Source organism: Marmota flaviventris, chromosome 5 (assembly GCF_047511675.1).
Source record: "Marmota flaviventris isolate mMarFla1 chromosome 5, mMarFla1.hap1, whole genome shotgun sequence".
NCBI classification, from domain to species: Eukaryota; Metazoa; Chordata; class Mammalia; order Rodentia; family Sciuridae; genus Marmota; species Marmota flaviventris.
Window position 1 is genome coordinate 10963838 of NC_092502.1, and position 25858 is coordinate 10989695.

A 25858-nucleotide genomic window follows, 5' to 3' on the forward strand; every position below is an offset into this window, starting at 1 on the left:
TTAGGGAGTCCCTTCTGTCCCCAACCAAGGCAGACTCTCCAGGCTTGGGGGGGGCACAGACCCAGACCAGCTTCCCGGGGGCTGTGTCCACCCACTACTGCCCCACTTCCTTTTCCTCCATTAGGATCAGAATGGAATTTAGCCCTCCGTGGAAAATCAACCTCCCTTCCCAGTTTGAAGGGAGAAACCTGTGGTTGAAACTCCACCTGTGTAGCCAGGGCCTGGTGGGAGCCACGGCAGATGGCTCTGAACAGGTTTTCAGGGACCCCGGCCTGCCTTTGTGAGCCCTCCCCTGGGCCTAGCTGAACCCAGTGACCAGGTGATAAAAGGCCTCCAGTGAAGGGAGATGGCAGGCTGGGAGCATCCCTGGAGGATCTGGCTCCTGCTAGCAGGCCGGAGAGCGGGAGGCATGGCTGATAACCCTCACGCGGCCCCCAAGAGAACAGGAGCCGGGGAACCAGCCACTGATTCCTGACTTGCAGGAACTGTGAGGCAATAAAAATTATTTTAAAACACTAAGTTGTTGAGTAATTTGTTATTTAACAACAGAAATTTTGAAAAGCAAATGGAAATGGGCCTAAATATTAAGTGGGTTCGTTCACCGTTGGAAGAGGCCAGGGATTCCTTTGGGGTGAGGCAGATCTGGGTTCAGGTTCTGCCTGTGTGACTTCTGTAACCCACAAATGATCTCTGAGCCTCAGTTTCCATGTCTGCACAGTGGGGCCAAAGCTGCCACCTTTATAGGCTGTGACAAGGACTAAGGGAGACGCATCAAGGGCTCCCCAAATGTGTCCCCTTGCTGTGCACGCTGCCCATGTGTGCTCCACAAGCCACTGCTCCAAGCCCAGAACCACGACCAGGCCCTGCTGATGTCAGTGGTGGGAGCCCCCCCCCCCCCGCCCCAAGGCCAAGTAGACAGCCCTCCTCACCTGCCACGGAACCCCCGGAACCCAGCAGTGTGGTAAAGAGAAGCGAGTGCACATTATCATTTTCTTGTGAACATTTTAATGCAAACAATATAGTGCTTTTGGATCCCAGACATTTGTAAAGAAAACAGTGCTGAATGGGATGAGGCTTCTAGGATGCATCTTTGTGGGACTAGTGCAGTTACAAGCCTCCAAGAAACAGGAATCCTTGTCAACTTCTCTTGACCGCTGAGGTTTTATAGAGTCCAGAATTCGCCTTCTCAAGGAAAACAGAGTAAGGCCCCGGCTTCCTTATCCATCAAACACTGGAAGGAATCCCACCAGTAACAGTTTTCCGACTTCCTCCACAGGGAAGACAAACACTTTGAGCTAAACGTGGACGACTGCGCTTTCATATGACAGGCCTGTTGCAAAGCTCAACTACCAAGAAGGGTTGAGACACACTAGTCTGAGAAATGAGATTACAACAGGAGCCTGTGGATGACTGCTTGCTCAACAGTAAGGCCGACCTTTCATGTCTTATCAGAAACAAAGGGCACTGTATTTATTATAAGCCTGAACCATGGACAGAGCAGTGAGACACAAACACCATCTGACAGTGGCGAGCTCAAATTAATAGCCTGGTTGCGCAGTGGCAGGCTGAGCAGGCCCTCTGCACCTCTGGGCTGGACTGAGTCGCAGTCCCCCAGCAGTGCGGGTCTGTGTGAAGGGATGGGAACAGGTGTGCCCCGCAAAACCTCAACTGTAGCACCTAGAACTGTTTTGGGCGGCCCAAGAAAGTAGAGCTGCTCCAAATATTATATTTGAGTTCCTTGAGCTTCTCTTAAAAACTAAAGGGAGCCAGAAGGCCAGGTGCTGCTGGACCGGAACTTCTTCCCGGGCCTACCAGACTCCTCCTGAAGACCCCCCTGCAGCCGCACAGCTTAACTCTAGACTCAACCACTCAGATGCGTGCCAGTGATGGCAGGCGTTGTTTGTGAGTCGTTTAATTGTGTTAGTGTCTCTCAGCTCTATTGGAGGCTTCGGGGGCAGAGCCTGCAGCTCCTGGGGGAGGCTCCTTCCAAACAGCCCAGAGTCCCCAAAGCGGCTTCTTGTAGACACAAAGCAAACTACTAATTTCACAGGTTTAAGTGGCATTTGTCTCAATGCAGGATCCGCACTGAAGTCTGCATCACCAACACGCTGACGGCCTTGACTGTAGAACCATCGCCGAGTGCAAGGCTAGGCAAACCTGGGTTATTAGGCTCTTTGGTTAAATATCGCTCTATGCCCTTTCAGAGCACTGTGAGGGCGGAGAACGCTCTCGGCAGAAAGACTGAACATGTTTTGCTTTGTCAGAGCAAAGACCGAATTTACACTGCGTGTGTACTGTTATAAATTTGTGTAATTAGGCGAGACTTATAAAAAGGGAGGGAGTCTGTCATTTGTTTTGAAAACCAGATCCCCCTGGGCCAGCCAGCGCTGCTGTCCTGGTAGACTGCTCGGCACCCGGCAGGACTCGGGTCAGCTCATCATGTCCAGGCTGCACGGTTCTGTGTGGCCATCGCAGCGCAGGGCCTCTGCCACATCTCTTCTGAAGACAGAGAGGTTCTGGGTGAACCTGCAGAGAGAAGCAGCAGTCAGAAGGAGGCTCCCTGTGCTGCTGGGCTCTGCCCAGCCACCCCCTGCCATCGCTGCTCCACCAGCAGCACCCACCACCTGATCCTGCTGGAAAACAAGGGCTGCCGCCAGACCCACTGACTGCTGGGCGGCGTGCATGCCTGTGGTCCTACTATTCAAAACATTTGTTAAAAACCCAACTCCATAGCGCAGCAGAGAATATAAAGAAAGGGACGAAAGTTTAGGTGCCAGGAGCTGGATGGAGCTTACACAGGAACGCATGCAATCACAAGTCTCTCCACAGGTAGGTGAGTACCCCCAGTTTACAGAAGGGAAACTGAAAGCGGTGGTTGAAAAAGACGGGGCCCTGGGTTGACTGCCTGAGTTCAAACCCAGGCTCCCCCTCCTGCGAGCTGGGGGACCCTGGGTGAATGCCTGATGTCTCCTCTTGGTGCCCAGTATGAGAGCTACTTGGAGGGACTGTGGAGCTGAGGATTGATCGAGCTGGCTGAGGCAATGTCCCCAAGACCCCAACACAGCGGCAAGTCTGAGGAAAACTCCCTGCAAAGGCCTGTTCTCCTGAACCCAAGGGCTGCCCAATGCCACTCCAGAGCAGCTCAGGGCTGCTCCCAGTTCCTGGTCCAGGCGAAGGAGCCTCCCCAGAGGCACTCAGGCTCTCCTCCTTTCATCAGCTCTCTCGGTGCAGCGCAAGGTCGGGGGACCGGTCACACGTCCCACCTGACCTGGCCCTGTGTTACTGAGGCCAGGCTGGTGGCCACAGTGCACTGCTGGCGGATGACTGAGGCCAGGCACTCCAAGGCCACAATCATGAAGGTGGCGCAGGCAGCTTTCCCCTGAACACACTCTCTTCCCCTCTCAAGGGCTGCTGTCCATGTCTTCCACCAGAGGGCCAGCCCCAGGACCACCTGGTGCCCATGGGCACGCCCCAGTCTGCACGCAGCAGCCCAGTCAAGGTTTGTGAACTAAACGAATGAACGAATGGGCACGTGCAGCCTTGGCGGTGGGTTCAGCTCCTCCTATTTAGATCTCACTGGCAAGGACAGGCAGAGGGAACCTACAACTGCCGCAGGTCACCTGCCCATGTTCCACTGTTACTACATCCTGCCACTTAAGCCCCAGAGTCGATGGTCATGGGCCCCATTTTACTGGCCTTTGCCAGACAGCCTACAGGGGCAGGGATCACATTTAACTGGGGTCTGCGGTCTGGCCTCGGGGCCTGTGCTTGTTCCAGCCCTAGGAAGCCTCCCCTCATCCTCCTGGCGGCTTTGAGCTCTCCTGTTCAACTTTCCAATTACAGTTATTTTTCTTCTCTCTCCTGTTGGGTTAGAAACTAAAGTCAAGGGCTGTTTTCATTCATCTCTGCATCTTTGTGTGATTCCTGGCACTTTGTTTGGAAGAAAGCAAACAGCAGTCACGTGCTCTGAAGGGAACTGAGCTGGCTCAGGGTCACCAGGTGTAACAGAAAACCCATGTCAACATGTGTGTTAAGTTAAGCACAGTGTCATGATTCTCAACAAGCCTGTCATCGGCCTCTCTGAGATGCCCTGCTGGACAGTGCTCACCTGTCTCTGTTCTTGATGGACAGGTTCTGCTCCACTCCTTCCATCAAGTTCCTGAAGCACTGGGCAAGGACTTCCTGCTTGGGGAGAGGCTGGCTGTTTATCAGACTTGCTCGAAGTTCACTGAAATGCTGTTGAAGACAGAAGCACGTCAGGGCTGTCACTCTGAGCTGTGTGGGAGGGCCAGGACCACTCGGATCCTTTCGGCCTGCTAAGCTCAAGAGTTTTCGTCTGGGTCTGTATTAAAATCTAACCCTGAGAGCAAACCTCAGCACAGACACATTCCCAGATGGGGACAGCACTGTCCCTGCTCACAAAAATCTCTGTCTCTTGCTGGGGGGCTGGGGATGCGGCTCAGTGGCAGAGTGTCTGCCTGGCTTGGGAGGTCCTGGGTCAATTCCCAGCACTACAAAACAACGACAAACTCTGCTGGCCTAATTTTTCCATTGTCACTGCTCAGGCTGAGCCCTTGACCGCTCTGGGGAGACTGACCCAGGTCTTCCCCAGCTCATCTCCAGGCATCACAGAAGGGCTGAGAGGAAGGGCCCAGGCTGAGAGGAAGACCTTAGCCACAAGCACTTTGGGTGACATGGGTGACTGAAGGAAGGGCCAAGGGTCTCCCCTTAGGCCTTATTGTCCTCTGGCTACAGAGAATCACTGCTCCAACGCCTTGGGGCTGTGTTCCAAGTCTCTGTGCTTGTGCATTAGAATGGATGTGCTCGGCTGAGGCAGGGGATTAGAGGCTTTGCTGAGCTCTAGGAGAGACTACTGGCACTAAGGAAAACAATCTGTCTAACCCTCTCACAAATATCTACCCAGCCCCTTCTTCTCTGTCCCGGGTCTGTGGGCTTTTATACAAACAGCTCGAAGGCCAAGCATAGCTCCTGATCATTGCAAAGGGCGTAATTTCAGCACAAAGACCACGTTTTGCCAGGCATGTGTTCACCCTCCCAAGCCCAAGCAGCATGGTATTTAATTTCCATCATACATTAAAACAGCTCACATCAGAAACACACATAATTAATATGTAGTCAGACTAATACTTAAATACTATATATCAGAGGCATCACACTCAAACCACAATGCCTTCCTGAACAAGATCGGGAATGCACAAAACTACTTATTTTTCCCTCTTATAATGATGCAGTGACTCACACCAAATAGAAAATTATTAGTTTTTCATCCCAAACCATGAAATATTGCCTCCATCAGTAAAGTATAATATTGTGATGTCATAAGCTTTTTCTAAACACTGAATTTGCCCTTATTCCCTCTCAATCATTTTAAAAGAACTGCTCTCTTTTATAGAGCTTGGATTTAAATCACAATAACACTGAGGGAAGATGAATGACAGTGCTATTGAATGTGGCTAAAATTGGCTGCTTCAGCACAGGTGAATGATGGGACAGCTCTGCTCTTTTTGATATATTTTCTTCTTCTATTAGTTTCCTTCCAAGGCTGGGATTTTAGTTTGAATTTTAATGTATGCGGCTGCCTCTAATCTCCTGCTCCTTTCCCCAGTACTGTCTTATTGTATGGACAATTCATTCTCCCAAGCAGTAATGTACTGTTCCCACTGACTGCGGGGAGCAGGCGGGTTCAGGAGGAAGCTGGAGTGGCAGGAGGTGGCCCAGGGAGGCCGTGCGCTTCAGAGCTGCAGACTGCGTTCCCTTACCAAGGGCGCGGGCTCTATGAACACATCTCTGCTGCCACCACCCAGGGCACTGGGATCCTAAGCATAAAAGAGGGCCCAGGCCCAGGAGGCAAAGGGGCTGATGCTCAGATTTCCCCTGTGATGAGAGAGGAAGGGGAGGGGACCCGAAGCACTCCTGAGCAAACCATCCACCTCACTCACAGGGTGCCTCTGTTCAACTGAAGACCCAAGGCCTCTGGGGAAGGCCCTCCTGGGGGCAGAGGCCTTGCTATGAGCTGTCAAGGTCCTAGCACACTCAGATGGCTCTGCTCCTGCCCTTACTGACATAGCTAAGCCTGGAGGATGGCTTTCCTCTCCTCCCAGGGACTACCCCCAACCCCCATGGACCTCCTGTAGCCACACTCACCTTCTCATTGAGCAGGATAAGCCCCAGGAGAGGCCTGGATACCGACCACTGATTCCGACAGTCTTCAAAGACAATGGTGTTCATGAGGACAGACATCATCTACAAGACAGAGTCCCACAGAGATTGGCCCAGAGCCCCCCTGAACCCCAGGCCTTTAATGTACTCCATCTTGCTAGAGCCAGGAGGCTCTTCCTGGCCAGACAGCTTTGACTCCAGGTGCCTAGGAGGCTGCCTGTAGGAACTCTTGGCAAAACCCCTGCCTGTGAGCAAGTCTCCACCACCAAAAGCTTACTGAGGGCCTTCTGGGAGGGCAGAAATCAAGCCACGGAGCCAAGAGGGTTAGTCTGTGCTTCTCAACCCTGATACACAGGCCTAGCTCACCTCTCATTTCACTTAACAGGTCATGTTATGGAGGGGTGATGTTTTTCCATAGCTCCTCTCGGGGACAGAAGAATGGGACACATTCCATCTGACCTTGGAATGTCATGTTTCCTGCTGGCTCAGCTTGCTAACGCTTCTTAACCCTTCTTCCTTCGGGGTTCTCCACTCTCCATTTTCTCCTACACACACACACACACACACACACACACACACACACACTTATCCATTCTCTTCTATGCAAAGTCTGAGAGACACGCGGGAGGTGGAGAGAAGAATGGTGTCTCCACAACCCCTGCACCCAAGGGGCGACCCTCATGGGGAAGGCTGCCCAGATAGACAACAGGAACCAGGCAGAGCAAAGTGCTGTGGCCCGTGGAGGGAGGCTGCCTCTGTCCTTGAGAAGTCAGGGGCCTCCAGGGTGGAGGCAGCCTTTAAGGAGGTCATCAACAATGTGTTTAAGCACAGAGAGAGAAGTAGAAAGCAGGAGCGCTGGACTGAGCACAATGGCTTCTGTGATGGCGAGGGATTCGTGTGCCGGGAGGAGGAGAGGCAAGCAGAAGTGAGACCCGGGGTCAGGCTGGAAGACCACATAGAGGAGCTGAACTTCACCCAGATCTGTGGGTAAGAAAGGTCCCCCTGCAGATGTGCAAAACATGCTCTGAGAGGTGACCCTGCAGAGGAGCCCGAGGAGGCTGCTGGGATAGTCCGGGCATCACGTAGAGCTGACCACAGTCCTTGCTTCTCCAGCTCCGTCTCCCCTGGGCCCTTCTGCTCCCACAGCTCTAGATCTCTTTTTCCCAAAGGGGTAGGGAAAGTGGCAATTAGGTGGCAAGGCAACCACATATGGGCTTTGGTGACTTGGCTTCCTTTGAAACACTGGCTTCTGACTTCTGGAACTTTCTGCAATTCGATCTTCTCTGTGATCTTGTGTCTCAGCATCATTAACTCTGAAGAGGGAAGCAGTGATCCAGCACAAGGAGGCTGAGGATCAAGAGGCAGTTGGGATAAGATGTAACACGAGGAGTGAGCAGCACTGTCCATAGCCCAGGAATGTCTCTGAAGCCCTCGGCGGCGCCAGCCACAACACACCACCACTGTCGTTAGGCGGGCTGCACGTGCCGCTGCCACTCCAGTCGGCTGTGTGTCCAGTCTCCTGGAGAGAGGCTGGGGCCCGAGCCCGCACGCCCATCAGGATTTGCAGATGCCATGTTTCCGTGCACAGCTAACAACCACCCAGTCACAGAACCACAAATTAAATTGACAAGCAAAACTAACAGATCCGTGGAGACAGTCTAAAATATTATGGGCTTCACAATCTGAAGGCAGAATGGATATTTTAATGGAGAAGATTAAAGTTGGAGGCACCAAATTCCTCCAGTAACTGACAAAGCATCCTGAAGCGATGTGCCAATTACTTTATATGGGCCTCCGGTGGATTCATTTGTCTGAATGCATGTATTTATGTCTGTAATAAGTAAGGGGATGTTTGAATAAAATACTTTTCTAAAAATAAAGTTGGCTAAAATGGATGATTTTTTCCCTTTTTTCTACTTTTCTGGAAATATGTAAAGTAGCAAGCAATCTGCGTGAATGGCATTGACGTGGCAGCCCTTTCCAGAATTATTTTTCTAATAATTCTCAAGTCAAGTTACGGGGGAAAACTCCTTTGGAATCTGGGTTCTCTGATTTCCCCCCACATGGAAGAACTCTGCATGTAGAAGGGCCCTCTGCGGTGCTGTGCAGTCCCCATGGGAGTCCTCTGTGGCTAAGGACATGACGGAGGGGACACGGAATGGAGAGCTCTCTGGGCAACTCCGCACCTGCCCACCCCACCCCAGGCCCCTCAATCTCAAGCACAGGAAGGACCACGAGAGCTGGAGTGACATCTCCCAACTTCTGAAGGTATGGCTGGGATGGTCACTTCAGGTCTGCCCAGCCCTGGCAACGTTTCCTGGGGCCTCTGTCCAAACCGCACACCTTACCCGCTGCTGTTATCCTAGGCAGCAGCTTGGCCAAAGCGCGGGCACCGGTGAGGGAAGGGGAGCTGTGTGGCTTGGTCTGCTCAAGAAAACCACTCTGCGCACACCTGGGGAGCCTCTTTATCCTCCTCCTTTGTCCTCAGGGGCTCTGGCAGGAGTCTGCAGGAAACTTCTCCATGAACAGAGACCAACATGATGTGGCTTTGCATCAGTCAGAATTCAGCCCAAGTATGGCTCTGCCATGTTGCACATGACACGTGGCATTGGGAGAGTTTCTGAGTTTTTATATCCTTACATATAAAACAAGGACTCTGACAACATCTTTGAAGGCTGCTCTGAGCACTGACTTCCTTTCTTATCTAGTCAGCATTTTTCAATGAGCCTGTCACAGAGTAGGCATTCCACATGACTCTCCCTTACTGCAACTGCAGCTACCCCTCCGGCCTCGTCCACTGGGATCTGTGGCTCCTGTCTTGGTTAGGGGTAGATCCACGGGATTTCGGCCTCCTCACAATGAGCCAGCCTCACTGTGAACTGCAGGTAGCAGTCTAGAAAGCATCCCTATTTGCCTATGTAACAGTGTGGATTCTGAATGACAGTGACTCTCTTCTTTAAACCTGTAATCATCTACAAAGCAATGTTCTGTATACACCTGCTCCACCCCCAACTCCTCTCTGGCTCGACCCTAGTGAGCCAGAAGGCAGGGGCAAAAGCCACTAGGTGGACTTCCCTGCCCGAACCCACCAGGCCACACTTTGTCCACAGCAAGAGTGACGAAATGTTCTCCCTTCCAATGTGTCCTGCTCCCTCTCCTGCTGAGACAGAATAAGCGAAGCTGTGCTTTGAACAAGCTGTGAAGTTGACTTTACTGCCACAGCATGTACTTTCCTCAGGAAGGCGATGCTCATGGGGCCTAGGGAAGGATGGCTGCGGAGAAGTGAGCAGAGGCAGGGGGAGCAGAAGAGAATAGAGAAAGCGGCCTCGAGCACATGCTGGGGGATGGCTGCCCAGGGGCAGAGACCAGTGGCTGGGACACCAGGACTTTCTCACCGCATCCCTAGTGCCTAATCTGGCATCTGGCACACATCAGAGGCTTAAGAATAGCTAGCTACTAAATGAAATGGTGAATACATAAAGGGACAAATGAAAGAATGAGAAAGGACGAACGACTTATCAAGCTAAGGCATGAACAGCTGAAGAGCCCGCCTGGGCACTGCGGAAGATGGAGACGCTCTGGCCTCCATCTGGGATTGGAACTGGAAACGGTGAAATGTCTGAACAGGTATGCTGCTCATTTCCGAGACTCGTGCTTTGTGTGCAGAGGCTGAAAACTCTTCCGAGCCATGTCGTCCCTAGAGCAAGCAGCTCCCAGGGAGAGAGTTTCTGTTGGGGCTTTCAGGTCACCAAGGCCAAAAGCTGAGTACGGCCACCTTCTCTAAGGACAAGACTTCCGTAAGAGTCAGCTGTGCCTGAAGAGTTTTTGACTCTCTACTGATCATGAAAGCTGTCCTCTGTGGAGTCTGAGCACTGACTTCCTTTCTATCTAGTCAGCATTTGTCGGGTGTTGGGCGCTGTTGCTAGTCTTTCACTCACCCTGGGAAGGAAGCACCATCTCCCCCTTCACAGACAAGGGTCCGAAGGCTCCTGCAGGAGTAGCTTGCTCAGGCAGCTGTAGCTACCAGAATGTGGGTCCCTCACACTCGTCTGCTGCCTGCCACCTCAGTGGTGAGACCAGTGGTGATGGAGGCCCACCGTCTCTGGGGGTAATGATGGTGTGGGATGAAGGCTCCTTCCTGGACACGGTTACTCTTCCACTTTCACGGACATGTGGCCAGGTGGACCTCCTCTACACAGCCACTGCGCCACCTGCCAATGAGCCAGGCAGCCGCTGCAATTCCTGCGATTAGAATCCAGGGCCATGGCTGCTGGAGAGCTCTCAGCAGACCTTCCTGCCTCCCACCTAAAGCTGTTACAAATTTGGTTAACGTATTTTCAGACTCTCCAGGTAAAGAGCAGTAGACTTAAATTAATAGACTGTCTCTGGAAAATGGTTCATTGAACATCTTTATAAAAATAATGATTTCCCTCCCACCAATGGTACCACATACGCAGCAATTTAACACCACAGAAAACATCGGTAAGTTAAGCTAATTTCTTCTGAGCTATACACTCCCTATAAAGTGAACACTGCCCATTATTAATTTTCAAGCTGAATAATGTGACTAAATATATTCCGTAAAGTTGGAAAAAATAGGTGAGACAATCACAACTCCTCTTTTCTGCTTTCCATCTGTACCATACAGACAACATTGAGCCTGAAGGGGCGATGTCAACACGGTCCTACAGGGGATGAGTCTAAGTGTGCGACGGATGCTCCAGCTCTCCCCACCCCTGCCCAGACTCAGTGCTTAGAGCTGCTTCATGTTTTGTTGTATTAAAAATTTCTTGCCTGTTGATCAGAGAAATGGAAAATGGGACTGGAAAATGGCCAGAGTAATCTGCTTTGTCCAAAGGGCGGAGAAAGAGGCTCCGGTTTAGGTAGAGGAAAGACAGACCAAAGAAAAGGTGAAAGATCAAATTAAAAGCCTTCTGTGGCTAGACCTTGGGTGAGTGGGAGGCAGAATAGACAGGAGGACCAGGGCCATGCCAGGGGAGGTACGCGTTGCAGATGAGGCCCTTCCATCTGAAATCCCGTGCAGTGACCACATTCTGTGCCTCTGTCCAAGAGAGACTGTCCTTGCTTTTGAGGCAATGAAGTGGTGGTGTTTTAAGCACAGCCAATAAGAAGGGAATCAACTCTCAGAGCTGCTTCTGTCTCAGGAATCCTCTGACCCCCTTGGAGGCCAGTGACGGTGGCTCTGACAGCAGTGCCACACAACACAGTGGCCTGGGCGGTGCAGCAGGACCTGGAGAGGCAGAGGACTGCCCCCCATCTCCACAGCACTTTCCCCAGAGCTCTATGCTGGGGTTGGAAGTTGGGGACTGGGTGAGTCTGATGCTACCGTAGAGGAGAAGCTCCCAGGTCCAGTGCTGCAGAAGTCAGGAAGTTTCTGTCATTACCAAGCTGCTCCCAAGGCCTTGTGCACAGCTGATATTGAAATGTGATCCTGCTCAAATTAGATACCAGTCATCTTTGGGGAAAAGGAATCAATTGTTCTCTTCGTTTGCTGTCTACCTGGGTGATGTTAGTGGAATGCTATAAAGAATGAATGTTATGGACAAATACCACATATTTAGTTATGTTTTCCTGCCTGGATTAACTAGGCTCCACCATCTAAGTTACATCAGATTTTAAAATATCGGTACATATTAAGCACGTTCCCACATGTTCACAGTGTCTGCGCAGCCTCCGAGTAGAAGTATTTAGCATTTTAAATGAAAAAGAAATGCAAGATGAGGTGAGCCTCTCTTTTTAAAGAAACATGGCTGCTGTCAGTCCATCCTCCTCTCCCCTGGAATCACTTGGGGGCCCTGCCTGCATGGCTCTAATGTGAGAATCGAGGGCTGCTCCCTCCCAGGTGCCCTGGCCTGGTATGCAGGGGCCTGGGCCTGCCTGTGTCCACGTCTGCACCAGCTACACCCTGCCACCTCCTCCTTCCTCTGAGTGATAAATTGCCCCTTCCACTCAATATAAAATCTAAGGAAAAACACAACCCAGTTTTGCTGTTCTTTCAGTTTTCTCCATTATCAACTTTACCCCTAGTTCTCAAAACATTCATTTTAATCATGGTTTATTGAGGAAAGAATTACCTGCCAGTCTCCCAGCTTGTAAGAAAGAAGATAAAGTTAGAATGGAACTTCAGGATTAATTAATTGAGAGGACTCTGTGTAACGTGCCTATTCTGAATGTTACAGCACATCACAATGAAAACAGTTTTATTTTCTAGGGGTGAGATAAATTATAATAAATAATTCATTTCAGTGGCAGAGATGTACTGCAGAGCAGAGCAACAAAACTGACTGCACCACACTGTGAGCTTCGTTCTTGAATCTTCATTATCCATTTGAAACTTTTTACGAGTGGTAAATCATATTTCAAGTGGCTGCAGATCTCATAAAGCAGCTTGCTGCATTAAAATAAACCAGAAAACCTGGGACTGGAAGGCTACAGGGTTTGCCACTCAGCACTCTTTGGGAAACTCTTTCTCACTCCTAGTTTGCCAACATCAAACAGAAAACTTTTCATTTTGATGTCAAAATTAAGCATGATTTGTCCAAAATGCCCTCCAAATTTCCTTTGGGTAGGAATATTGACGAAACCTCTATGTTGTGGAATGGCTTTCTACTCCAAGACTGTTTTTTTCTAATTTTTATTCAAGTGATGCTGTACTGCCTAAACGACAGAGTCACATTCTAGAACCTTCAGCCTCAGAGGGTTTCTGAACTAGCAGATGTGTGCAAGCTTGAGAGAGACCAGCACAAGTACCAGTGTTATGTCTAAAAGGACCAGTCTGTGCACAGAAGAGGTGACAGTTGAGTCTTAAAAAGGTACACAAAAACCAGGTGTGGTGGCGCATGCCTATTCTCCTAGAGACTTGGGAAGCTGAGGCAAGAGGATCACAAGTTTGAGGCCAGCCTCAACAACTTAGGGGGACCCTATCTTAAAGTAAGAATGATAATAAAAGGTTGGGGATAGATACAGCTTAGTGTTAGAGAGCCCCTGGGTTTAATCTCCAGTCCAAAAAAACCAAACCAAAACCAAACCAAACCAAACAAAAACACCCCAAGGCATATAGCCTTACACAGGAAGGAGGATATATTAGGAAGAGGAAGTAAAATGAGAAAAGGCCCAGGAGACCCAGACATGTTTAAGGAATGAATAACCCCGGAACAGGAGGCTTTGGAGCAGCAGAGAATAGAGTGAAGGGTGAAGGGAGAAGACTGGGCAGGTCCAGGCTATGAACGGGCTTGTATGCCACGGGTCTGAGAAGGACACCCAGAGCAGCAGCCTTCAAAGGATTTTTAAGGGTCAGGTGGGATGATGAGGTCCGCCATTTAGAAAACGAGGCATTGATGAGGTTCTGGAGAATGTGACTCCAGGTCAGCCCTGGAGCCCGCCAGATACCACAGCCACAGTTCAGTGGGCAAGGGATGAGGACCAGCCGGATCCTTGAGGATACACCCTGTCTTCCCCTCAGTGAACTCCTTCTAAGACAGACAATGACACTGCAGCTGCGACAGATCTGGAATGTCAAGAGTGCCCAGTGAGAGGAGGGCCTCAGAAATGCCACCCACAGTGGAGGGTCCCATTGCTCAGTGGTCCAACAGGCAATAGGTCAACTGTGGGATCACCTGGCAAAGGAAGGGAGCCGCTCAGGGCACGTGCGCAGACCCTGACAGCGCTGGCCACGCCCACAGACACTAATGATGGGGAAGCTCGGACTGCGGCCATCCACGTCGAGGCTACAGTGGCCAACATCCAGGAGTCCCATCCACCCCAGACCACATGCAGGCGGGCCCCTCCTGCACAAAGACACCATCCCCAGGGAGGAGGGTCCACGCCTCACTGCTTCTGTCACATCATTTCCCCTGACTTCCTGAAGGGACGCGGGTAAATGGACCTAAAAATATTCATCAGCCACCAGTGGAGGATTCTTTTACTTATATTCAAAATGTTTTTGTGGAGAGAAAAGAAGTATTTTTGTCGACAATTCATTGGGCCCCTCAAAAGCATTTTCCACTAAAGTGTTTACATTTAAACCACAGGGGAGGGCACGTTGCCATCCAGGCTGGAGGGCTCCTATTTAGAGTTGTCTAAATGGCCACAAAAGTGCTGGCCAAGAGGCTGGGAAGATGATTCAAAGAAGCTACTTAGACGTGTAAGTTCTTTTCCCTTAATAAATATGTTTGGGGCCCAAGGAACGAAGCAGACCGAGAGTGCAGGAGTAGATCCTTGCTCCTGCAGGTATTCAGACACACACACTGTGTGCTTTAGCCAGGCTCCGTGTCAGACCCTGGTGACATACAGGTGATGGGGCCTCAGTGCCATCCCTGGGAGCCAAAGTACAGAAACAATGACAGGACAGTGTCATAAGTTCCATAAACAGAGGCAAGTGGGGCAGGGGCAGGCAGGGAAGGCTTTGCAGAGAGGGAGACGCGATCTGCTGTGGAGAACAGGCGAAGTCTGACAGGTGGTCAGGTGGAAGCAGGGCAGGTGAGTGAAAGGTCTGGCAATGGACGGGGAAGGCTGAGCAGCCCTGTGCCCTGGAGAGGGTGTGGGAGTGCTGCTGGGAGCCAAGGCCACTGAGCTGGGCGGCTGGCCCCTGAGCTAGAGAACCAGGTTTTATCCTGCAGGAAGTGAGGTCACGGAAATGTGCCAGTTTTTCTGGCAGTGAGGCAGTGCTGGGCTGCGGTCTGACTGTCCCTGAGGTCTAGGCCATCTGAGTTCTCCCCAGAAGCAGCACACCATGTGCCTGGCTCCTGCTCCTGCCGTGCTGGCCCTGTGGCCCATACCTTGAGGAATTGCAATGCCACTGTTCCCCATGGCCTACAGCACAGCTTCAGTGTCCCCCGTCAGAAATGGTTCTCCTTGTCAGGAAGCTTTTTATTGATGTTCAGCCTCTGCTTTCCCTTTCTTAATATTCTCCCATTATGCCAATATGCCACCGTGCCCTGCTAAGTAATTCCCTTTCCTCCTTGGCATGTACATCTTCCAAGTATTTATAGACTTATCCAGTGCCCCATTTAGTTGTCACTTAGGCAAGCTATACATATTTAGCTTCTTTAATCTGGCCCCATAAGCCAGCCCTTCCATTCTCCTAAATCACTTGAGGTACTTTCCTCCAGATGCCTGTCAATTTGTTTCCGGCCTCTGTCTAATGCACGGGCTGAGGAAATGACAGGGTGCACAGGGGGAAGGGCGAGCTCCCTCTTGGGATGAGTCCTTCAGTTACTTAGGTGGGACTTTTCTAGTTGCCATACTGGGCTGGGCCTCTGGGGACCATGAATCTCTTGTTATCCAAAAGGTCACCTCTCCTGTGCACATCTCAAGTCCGCCTTATCAACTGCCAGCTCCTCTCAGGTGTCAGGTGCACACTCGCGACACGCACCACGGAGCACCTGCCTGTACTGGGAACGCTCCCTTTCCCCCTACTTTTCATTTCTCAGGCTTATTCACCGCTCAAAGAATCACTGCCCTCCTACCCTGTGTCCAGCCCCACTGGGACAGAGGGGAACAGAAGGTGGCCCTGGCCTCAGGGAGCTGGCGGAGCCTGGGTAGACACTGCCCTCTCCCTGCCACCCACCAGCTCGCTTCCTTGCAGACTGCAGGGTCGCAGAGAAAGCATCCCGAAAGCACTTATCTCTAATGGATGCTCTCGGTGCCCTGAGTGCACTTCTCTGTTCCATCTAAAGTGAGATGCCACGCTAAGTGCGGCGTCCAAAGAGCTCTGGCTAGGCCCTCCTTCCTGGTGGCTTGCCTTGGGGCCCAAGAGATTCTTCTCCAGGCACTTTCCATCCTTGGTAGTTTACTGGATGCTGTCCCTTCACAGGACCTTCATCAAGTATGCATGGACCAGAATGTTTTCCTCCTCCACGGTACCACTCCCTGTCCACCCAGGGAGCGACGGACAGGGGAGAGAGCACACAGGGAGGCTCAATCACAGTCCTGGGGAATCTGGGCAGGAGCCCACAGCAGCAGACAGCTCAGCCGTCTGACTGGGCCAGTTCCATGGAGCCCATGGACTCCACGACTGCCATGGTAAGCTTCAAAGAGGTGAAGTAATGAGTCCAAGGACACAGTCAGAAATGGCCTGGCTGGAATTCAGTCTGCATGCTAGATGCAGAACCCATCTGCTCTGACCACTGTGAAACCAAGCTCTCGACACACACAGAGCATTTCCATTAAAACCTTTGGAGAGGGCTGGGGATGTGGCTCAAGTGGTAGCGTGCTCGCTTGGCATGCGTGAGGCTTGGGTTCGATCCTCAGCACCACATTCAAAAACAAAGATGTTGTGTCCGCCAAAAACTAAAAAAAAAAAAAAAAAAAAAAAAAAACCTTTGGAGGGAGGACTGAACTTCAGCAGTCTGAGAGCACTCAGTTGCTCTTCTCCTCAGCATGACACACACACAGAACAAACAAGCAAGAATTCTGGGGTGCAAAGCACAAGGCAGCTTAACTCACGAGAGGTTCAGAGAACTGCGTTCTACCCTGTTCTTCACATCAGATCACACCAAAGAGGTCCTTCTTGCACGCCCCTAACCCACGGCCCCTCTGTGGCGACTGCACGCTTAACTTTCTAAGAGCTGAGAGAGAAATGAATGTGAAGGTCAGATTCTCATCTCCGGCATAAAAATATACTTTGGGAATCACATGATCTGCTCTGCAGGTTATCTGAAAAACCAGTCATAACTGCAAAATGAACAAACTATGCCATCATGAAGCCAATCCTCACATTATACTGTGCCCTTCCTTCAAAACCTCAAGGGCTTCTCTTAGCATTCATAATGCCAGTAAGAGATATGAAGGCAGGAGAAATCTTGCCATTTACGGTCCTGCTGTCTCCCTTGATGGGGTGAAGGGGTAGGAAAAAATGCCAGGAGCAGGGGTAGGGTGGCCCAGGGAGCTTGGTGTGGTGAACACTGTGAGCCTAGAGACAGAGTCCTCGGTGATAATGTCAATGAGTCTGCTTTTTGTCACTGTGAGGAGATACCCAAGGCAAGCCATGTGTGGGGAAAACAGGTTTCATTTAGCTTACAGTTTTGGGTATCTGAAGTCTAAGATCAGAACGGTGGGTGACATTATTATGGCGGGAATGCACACAGAGGAAGGAGCACACTTGAGTCAGGAGCAGGCAGCAGGGGAACCAAGACTGCTCCTTTGTAACAATCTCTCTGCAAACTGCATCTTGCCCCCAGCAGCCACAGAAGCTCCACTAGGCCCCACCTCCCAACATCCACCCTGGAGACCGTTGTGGAGACACAGACCACAGCCCTAGGCACCACTCTTTAGTGGCCGTGAGACTTTGGGCAAGTTATTTCCCCCTTGAGCCTGCACAGTGCTCCCATGCACTTAGGGCCGATGGACCTAGAGTCTCGAGTTCAGAAACCCCATGTTGACCTTATCTGTCCATCAGGCTGCTAGAGATCTGGAAGAGGTATTAGACACGAAGGCCTCCTGTGAATGGGAAGAATCACCAGGTTTACCTCCTTCTTGCATGCCAGACATATGCAGAAGGACTAAGTGAGACAAAAGTCACTCTGGGGTCAAGACTGGAGCCACTCTGCACACACCCCAGGCCATGGTGTGAACAGAGAATGCTTGTCACAGAAAAAAACCTCAGCAAAGGCTGAACACGTGGGTGGGGCCACAGCAGCAGCCATGACTTCCATGACTTTCAAAGTCAAGTCACCTTGTGAAGAAGTCTAGGGCTGCAACTCTTCTGGAGGGGACACTTTTCACATATAGGTACAAAAGTGGGCATTTTCCTTTCGAGAAAAAGAAAAAAAGGTAAAGTAAAAAAGAAAAGGTGCCTGCTTCTCACTTCACAAGTGAAGGCTCGTTTTGCGTGTGACTGAGTGACTCTCTCTCCCTGGCTCACTCTGTTCACGCTCCCTTGAGCATCTACACTGTGAGCAGGAGACATCTCCAAGCCCTGGGTTTTGATATCAGGGTGGCCTTTGAACCCACGGCCAGGCATGCCTCTCAAGGGCTCAGAAGTGCAGCTGTGGCAGCCGCAGTCGTTCTAGTCTCTCCCCTGGGCTGTCCTCTCAGCAAGGTGGTTCTTTCTTCTCCCCTTGCAGACCAGCTGCCTCTGAGCGTATGGTAGGGAACGGCTGCCCCATGGCTCATGAGTTCTCAACTGAAGTGAGGACCATGGGATGACGAGCACCTAAGTGCCAGCTGCTAAATCTCGGGAGAAAGGACGGAGGATGTGACTCAGTGGTGGAGAGCTTGTCTAGCATGTGTGAGGCCCTGGGCTCCATCCCTGGCACCAAAGAGAGGGAGGAATCATTGATGAAGGGCTCTGCTCAGGGCTTGGTCAAGTGTCTACCCCCAGGGCTTGGTCAAGTCTTGTTCCTCAGAGAAAGGAGCCCAAGGCTCAGTGAGGGATCTGTGAATCACGCTTCCTCCTGCCACTCTCCCACCCCAAGCAGCCCTACTCCCACGCCATCTAGTAGAATGGCACAGAGGGGACATAAAACCCCAGGTTCTGCTGCTTATTGGCTGTATGTGCTGACGGAGTTACCTGACTTCTCAGAGCCTTAATTATAATATTTCGATTATAAAATAGACAAAAATACCTCACAAAGTTGAGAACCTTGACTACAAATGTGCGCATGCACCCGGCACCCAGCACCCAGCACCGCGGAGCTGGCTCACGTAGTACTCTCCTTCCTTCTCCGCATTGGGCGCCACCACCTTCTTCCTTCTGTGCTGCCTTTCGGGTCCAGGAACAAAGGCTGCGCAGGGTGGCGTGAAGTCTTGATCTTAAGGAAGGCGCCAAGAGGGCTGCCTGCTTTCCAGGGGCGGCTCCTAACCTGATCTGTGGGACACCCCGACTGGGGAGTCTGGGTGAGGTGGGTGGGAGGCAGGACATGATCCTGTCCTATACCTCCTTCTCGGGGTAGAAAGACTGCACCTGGGTCAAAACCTGGGCGTGCAACTGAAACCCCAGATGACCTGATCGTGGATTTGGGATAAATGTCGCTGCCCGTGCCACAGCAGCACAAAAGTGCAGATGTCAGGGTTGGGGTTGTGGCTCAGCGGTACAGTGCTCGCCTAGCACATTTGAGGCCCTGGGTTCGATCCTCAGCATTGCATAAAAATAAATAAACAAAAGTGCAGATGTCTTCTCTAGTGCTTTCTTTCTCTGAGAAACAACACCACTACGATGACGACAAAAACCATCGGAACTCACTGTCCCCGTATGTCGGCGGGTAGACAGAAGTCTCCCTTCCAAATAGCCTGCTGAACCTTTGCAGAGGTGGTATCAGAATTTCATCATGGAAAATTCCTAGAGCAATGTTTCGGGTGCAGAGGTTTTTAAAAAGGACACATCTACTGGACTCCTTTTAGTCTTGCTTTATGATGACAACCACTTATGTTGGTGAAGAGCAGAGAATCATCCTGCTTGCTGTGGCCACATGGGTGACAGGCTCTGAGAGCCCTGCCTTTCCTGCTTAGGAAACATTCTCTACCTGCTCTGCACGCCTGTGAGGAGAAGGCAGGGCCATTGTTCCCTTTTTACAACTCCTTGGCTATTCTGAGAACGTTTGCTCTAGACTAACAGCAAACTGAGTGTGCTAAACTGTAGATAAAAGAACGATGACAGATTGCAGTCACTTTAATTCATAAAGAAAACATTTGGAGCCCCCGGGAACACCAAAGCTAGCCACTGGCACCCAGTGATTTCATGCCAAGTCCAAACTCCGTCATATTTTTTAGTTTAAAGACAAAGGCTAACGGATATGTGACTTATTTATTCCAAATTCTACTTTATGAGGAGCTGTTTTTTTAAGTGCATTGGAAAACATTATAATTCCCCTATTCTATAAACACACAAATATAATTGTAAAATGACATCATTCTGTTTTCATTTAATTACCCCTGAAATGCTTTCTATTTAATATTCATTACTCAAAAGCTAATTTAAAAGAGAAAGAGATGCGACTTATTCAAAAAGATGTACTGTCATTCACAGCAATAGTTATCTAATATACAGAAGTTAATAAAGCAGATTAATCTACAAGTCCCTTTAAGCCATTCTTGAGTTTTGAACAACTGCCTCTTTGACCTTTCACCTTCATGCTGTGCACCAGTAGCAGGTGCCAGCTGTACAGAAATTATGGCTGCCACGTTTGGACGCAAAATCTTTTCTTACTTTGCTTCTGACCAGCAGCTGACCCTGTAGGAGTGATTGTTTCTGGTGGCGGCCTAAAGGCTACATAAACCAGTAGCAGATCAACAAAAGGCTACATACACCAGCTGCCTTGCCTAAGGGTACCATCCTGGGCTGACACCTCCACTCCTTCTCCAGCGTCCCAAATTGCTCCTTGTTTGTTTCTAAACATGCGTTTCATCCTTGTTGTGTAAGGGGAGAGGGTAGGAGAAAACCCCCCAAAACAACAACAAAAAACCCCTCCCTTCCCTCGAACTTGACTTTTGAGTATTCCATGTCAAACTGTGCCATTATAATGCTAATCTAGGCCTGATTTAGCAACTTTAATAAGAGGCTAAACCCTCTTGTAATTAGATAATAAAATTTTATTATGTATTTTAATATTAAAAGTCTTAAAATCAAACTCTTCAAATCATACAGTGGTACAAAAACTAAGGTACTTAAATATCATGGCCCCAGAAAATGGAAACCTGAAAAAGCACATCAAGGCTAATTTCTTATCTCAGAAATGTAAACATGGAATTCCTATGTGGTGCAGTGAAAGCTCCACACTCTTAATTATGTGCAGGGAAGAATGAATCTATTCAAGTATGAAGCACACTGTACCATTTCCAGCAACAGCCTGAGATGGCTTTGACAGTTATTTCTTGGATACAAATTACACAAGTATAAAAACAATCCCCATAATGATTAAATGCAGTTATGTACATAAGAGAATACCAGTGCAAATGGTAACATATTTAAATGGTTTTCCTTCATTAAAAAAATTATATATGATATTAAACCATCAATCACTGCTGAGGCACAGGAGTTTAAATGTATTGTCACTGGCTGAAATAAATGACTTGGAGACTGGATTCTGGCTCACTCAATATGGTGTCTCTGCTGTTGCCTAGCCACCCAACTCTCTGCTGGCTTGGGCTACATCTGGTGGATCCCACCCCTTTCAATTAATAAGGCTAGTCATGCTACCAATGGATTACATCCTTACACTGTGCTTAGAGGTAGGAAAACACATGTCCTAGCGGGATGGGAGGGCCCTCTCTGTTCTGTCAACAATTTGGAAGAAACCTGAAGTACTTTTTTCGTTCTTCATGTTATAATAAAATTTTCTTGTGGAATTTCCTCAGGGCTAACCTACAGTGTATTATGACATAATCTTACCTTAGAACTACCATTTGGCTTACTATGCAGCAGCAGTCCAAGAATATGTGAGATCAGACAGCTAAAACTGTACTTCTGAACATTCTTTTTGGGGGGTTTGCTTTGCAGACATTCACTGATGAGGCTCTGCTGGGGCTGATACAAGTATCAAGATGAAGGTGATTTATTTTAGGAAAAAAAAAAAAGAAAAAAAAAACTACTCTAAAATGTATCACTCTGGCTATGACATTAATTTGATGATTCATAAATCAAGAACAGGTTTCTATTTTAACTGTTTTTTTTTTCTGTTTAAAAATACTATTTTATTACAGTTGAAATAGTCATCCAATAAATAGTTCTACAATAAAAATGAAATCAAGATGGCAAAGGTATGTTTAATAACAAAGGATCTGGAGTAGAATCATCCTTCTAAAGATGTACAGACAATTCTATAATATCACAGTTAAAAATGCCATTTTAGTTTTAAAAAACTATTGTTTTTCTATTTTTAAAATTAACCATTAATTTTCTTAACTTGTCTTTGGGGATGGTAGACACAAATTTTTCATTCTTAGGGGTTTATTCCCTTTTGGGATTTTATTGCTGATTGTTACCTATATACTCCCTCTTTAAGTTTCAGTCATATAGCAAAAGCAAAAAAAAAAAAAAAAAGTTAAAAAAATCAGTGAAACCAAAATAACCACAATATTTTTAAATATTTGCTTGAAAAATTATCAACAAGTCGGCTGGAGACGGTCACTGCACACGTGCTATGCAATACGCCCTGAGAACGCTGTGCAAGGGGCGAGCCCTGGGAGGCTGCAGTTCTTGAGATTCCTCAGCACCCAGCACAGAAATGGCAGATGGACACCCAGACATACAGGGATGGCCTGCCAACTCTTTTTTTTAAAAACTTCAATTCTTTTTGTAGTTGTAGATGGACAACAGAATGCTTTTACTTTATTTGTTTATGTGGTACTGAGGATCGAACCCAGGGCCTCATACAAGCTAGGCAAGTGCTCTACCGTGGAGCCCCAGCCCCAGCGCCCTGCCAACTCTTTTTTTTTTTTTTTGTCTTGTTTTTAATTTTTAATCAGTGGCCAACATTTAAAAATATGAATTTCGGCTTCTCTTCAGGACAGAAATTTCACTCAGTCTGGGGAGAGTGGGCTTCCCTTCTTGAATAGGGACAATTAACTGGAGCTGTGTCATGGCTGCCCCATGTGGACAGGGAGAAGGCTGACTGCTGGCCTTATAGCTGCCTTAGTGGGGCTCCAGGGGACCCAGGCGTGCTGAGGAGACCACCAGCAGAACTAATGGTAGTGGTCAGCAGGAGGCTCCTTTAAAAGGCAGATTACACCACAAAGAGGCGAAGGAATCAGCAGTGAGAGTCAGCACCAAGCGCAGCTGGGCTGGGCACAGGTGCAAACCTCCAGCCTCCATTCACAGGGCCAGTGCTGCTACCGAGGGCAGACACCTTAAACAGACCTCAACAGCTATCTCAAGGCCTGAGAAAAGCCACCAACACTACCAGACTCTGGCCTCCTCAAGGACACACACTCTACTAAGCTTTATGCCCTGGCTATAGATGACAGAGAGGAGCACTGTTGGCCTTGCCTTAGTGGTGGTGGAAGCCACAGGGCTTTTTCTGCACCAGCTGGCAAAGTCACTTCCCTCTGCTTTGCCCGTCACTCTATGGGTCACCGCCCATCTGTTCTGTCCAGCTGCAGGACGAAGTTGGGGTATAGGATGACGATGCTAAACCACTTTACCTTAAGGACGGCCCCAGTGGGACTCATGTGGCATTCAGCCTGCCCCACCCTAAGTGCACAAAACCTACCACCCGCTGCCGGTCAGGAAACACCATGTATACTAAGGGGCAGCAGCTCTGCGGCTGGGCCAGGAGCTCCGCAGGTTGAGGTCCAGGCTGAGACTGTGTCCTCCACGGGCTCTGTGACGCTGGGACAGTTACTCAGTCTCCTCCTGCCTTGGTTTTTGTACCCATGAAATGGTGATGACAAGACTGTACCTTCACAGGGACACAGTGACGAGGTCAGGTCAGGCACATGTAAAGGAGTTTCACTGAACAGTATGCAAAGAAACGACCCAAATGTGCTTCCATTCTGCCAATACTGTCTCTCCCAGAAGCACACAGTGTGTCTGGCACTGTGTGTGTCCACGGTGTGTGGAAAGGACCAGGATCCCAGCAGCACCATGGAAAACAGCTCTGCCGTGAAGGGTTCCTATCTGCAGTGTCTCACGACAGGCCCGTGGCTGCCTTCAACTCTGATCGAATTGGGAACACTCTCTGTTTGGTTTTGAGATCAATTTACTGATATATTTTTGTTAATAAAGCTACAAATCAACCAGACTGAGCTAATAAATTACACAAAAGGCACACTTTTTTGTTTAAGGACCACAAGAAATAGTTTTTCATAACATTAGGACATCTGGCTAATTATTTTTTAAAGAGGGTAAGAGACGTGACCATGTTTTACCTGCTTAGATATTTTCTACTGTGAGGATCTTGCTGAGGTTCTAAGGCCAAAGTCTCAACATCAGTTAAAGATGCGACTGCACTTTCTCCTACTTAGTATTATGGAATGGCATCTTAAGTATGAAAGATGTCTCATATAGTATGTCAAAATGTTGAGCAATATCATTTCACTCTAAACACAGAAATGAAAAAAGAGCAGATGATTTCCCTTTTGCTGTAATTCACTTTGGGATGCATGTCATGAAGAGCACTAGACAAAAGCAATTTTCATTGATTGACTGACTGATTGAGGAAAAGGGCGAATGTTCTTTCAGTTACATCCCTACTGAAGTACGATTCTTACAGCTCCTGACAGCTCTTCACAATTTGTAGTTAAACATCGTGTTAGCAAAAATAAATAAATAAAAAATGAAAGAGAGAGAGAGAGAGAGAGAGAGAGAGAGAGAGAGAGAGAGAGAGGAAATCATAATTAGAACTTCTCTGGGTCTTTAGTACAGCTGGCTTGAGCTAAATAAATAGACGAGGGCGACAAATTCAAATCTAACTAGTTCTCTGCACAAAGATATGGGTGTTGGACACTGTAATTACTAAAAATATCTTGAGTTAATTGCATAATCTAATCAGTGATACTGACAATCACATCATTCTTGTTCTACTTCAGTGGAAGCTGCTATTATTTCTAGAGCACCTAGTTTTAAATGGAATTCTGATTTCGAGATGAATTCTGCATCAGCCTCCTATTCTTATCATTTCAAATGGAATCAACCCCATCTCTGAAGTGCTCCTCTAATTCTATAAAACATGCTCATCCATTCACCATATTTGGGTGAATCTGTGTTATAACTCAGGATATAACTACGTGGATGCTGATCTACTGGTTACAATGCATACACCCCAACCAGTGCTGAAACATTTCACACGACTACTACACGACTACTACTTTCCAAATTACTGTAGCAGACCAGTGTCTAACGCACCACCCATCAGTGGTAGTTAGTGACCTGATCCCTGGGACTGTTGGTCTGTTCTAGTTTATCCAACTCTTGGCATAACAGCACTGTGGGAGTCACACCCCTCTCCATGTAAACTGGACTCCTCTCATCTGTCGGGTCAAAATGTGCTGATGAGGCCAGAATCCTTTTTTGATATAGATTCACTTAATGAATCTTCAAGCAGACTAAACTTTAATGCTTGCCAAGTTAGACTGGGTTGCAAAATATGGAAGATGGCTTATCTGAAGAATATCCAGAGATGAGCTAAAGCCACAGAGCCATTTATAATAAACACATTTGCAGGTGAGAGGCACTTAACCTGTCCTTCCCGGGCTGCGGCACGCAAACAGGAAGGCCCGTGAGGATGCTGGAACCCTCAGCAGGCCCCTGTATGTCGTGGCAGGTCAGAGGAGCTGTACCTGCTGCAGTTTGGAACTGACACTCTTCTTGCAGTTCCGCTTCCAGCAAAACAGGTCCAGGTTGGAGGAAAGCAGTTCAAAGTAGTAAATAATTGCAGTATCATTACATCAGTTTAGTTTAAAGAGCTGACAAACCCCCTCTAAACTCCAAGCACAATTAGTCATTAGGGTCTAGTTTTTCAGCACTGTTAAGCAATTTGTAACCCATTCCTTTTAATAGGGTTAGGCATTACTTAACCACACAGATGCCTTGAAAACTGAAACCTCAAGATATGAAGCAACAACCTTGTTCATTACCTTCTGTGATAGGCAAATCATCTATAAAAACAGCTTTTAATGGGCAACCGATGAATAATCAATGGCTCACTTTTCATCTGAGTGTGAGAATGAGAATAATCTAATACAAAGTCCCTCCGGTAAGAGGCCGAATCTTGGGCCCCGC

At 48.8% G+C, this 25858-nt stretch overlaps 1 protein-coding gene across 1 annotated transcript in view; it reads right to left on the reverse strand.

The window, feature by feature from the left end:
* Positions 1-1026: 1026 nt before the first annotated feature.
* Positions 1027-25858, reverse strand: part of Ranbp17 (RAN binding protein 17) — a 296032-nt gene continuing 271200 nt past the window's right edge. Inside the window, exons 26-28 of the mRNA XM_027938663.2 lie at positions 6166-6264; positions 4109-4236; positions 1027-2526 (exon numbers count right to left, since the gene is read on the reverse strand). Of these exons, the coding sequence (XP_027794464.2) occupies positions 2430-2526; positions 4109-4236; positions 6166-6264 (324 nt within the window). The 3' untranslated portion in view covers positions 1027-2429. The remainder of the gene's footprint in view (positions 2527-4108; positions 4237-6165; positions 6265-25858) is intronic.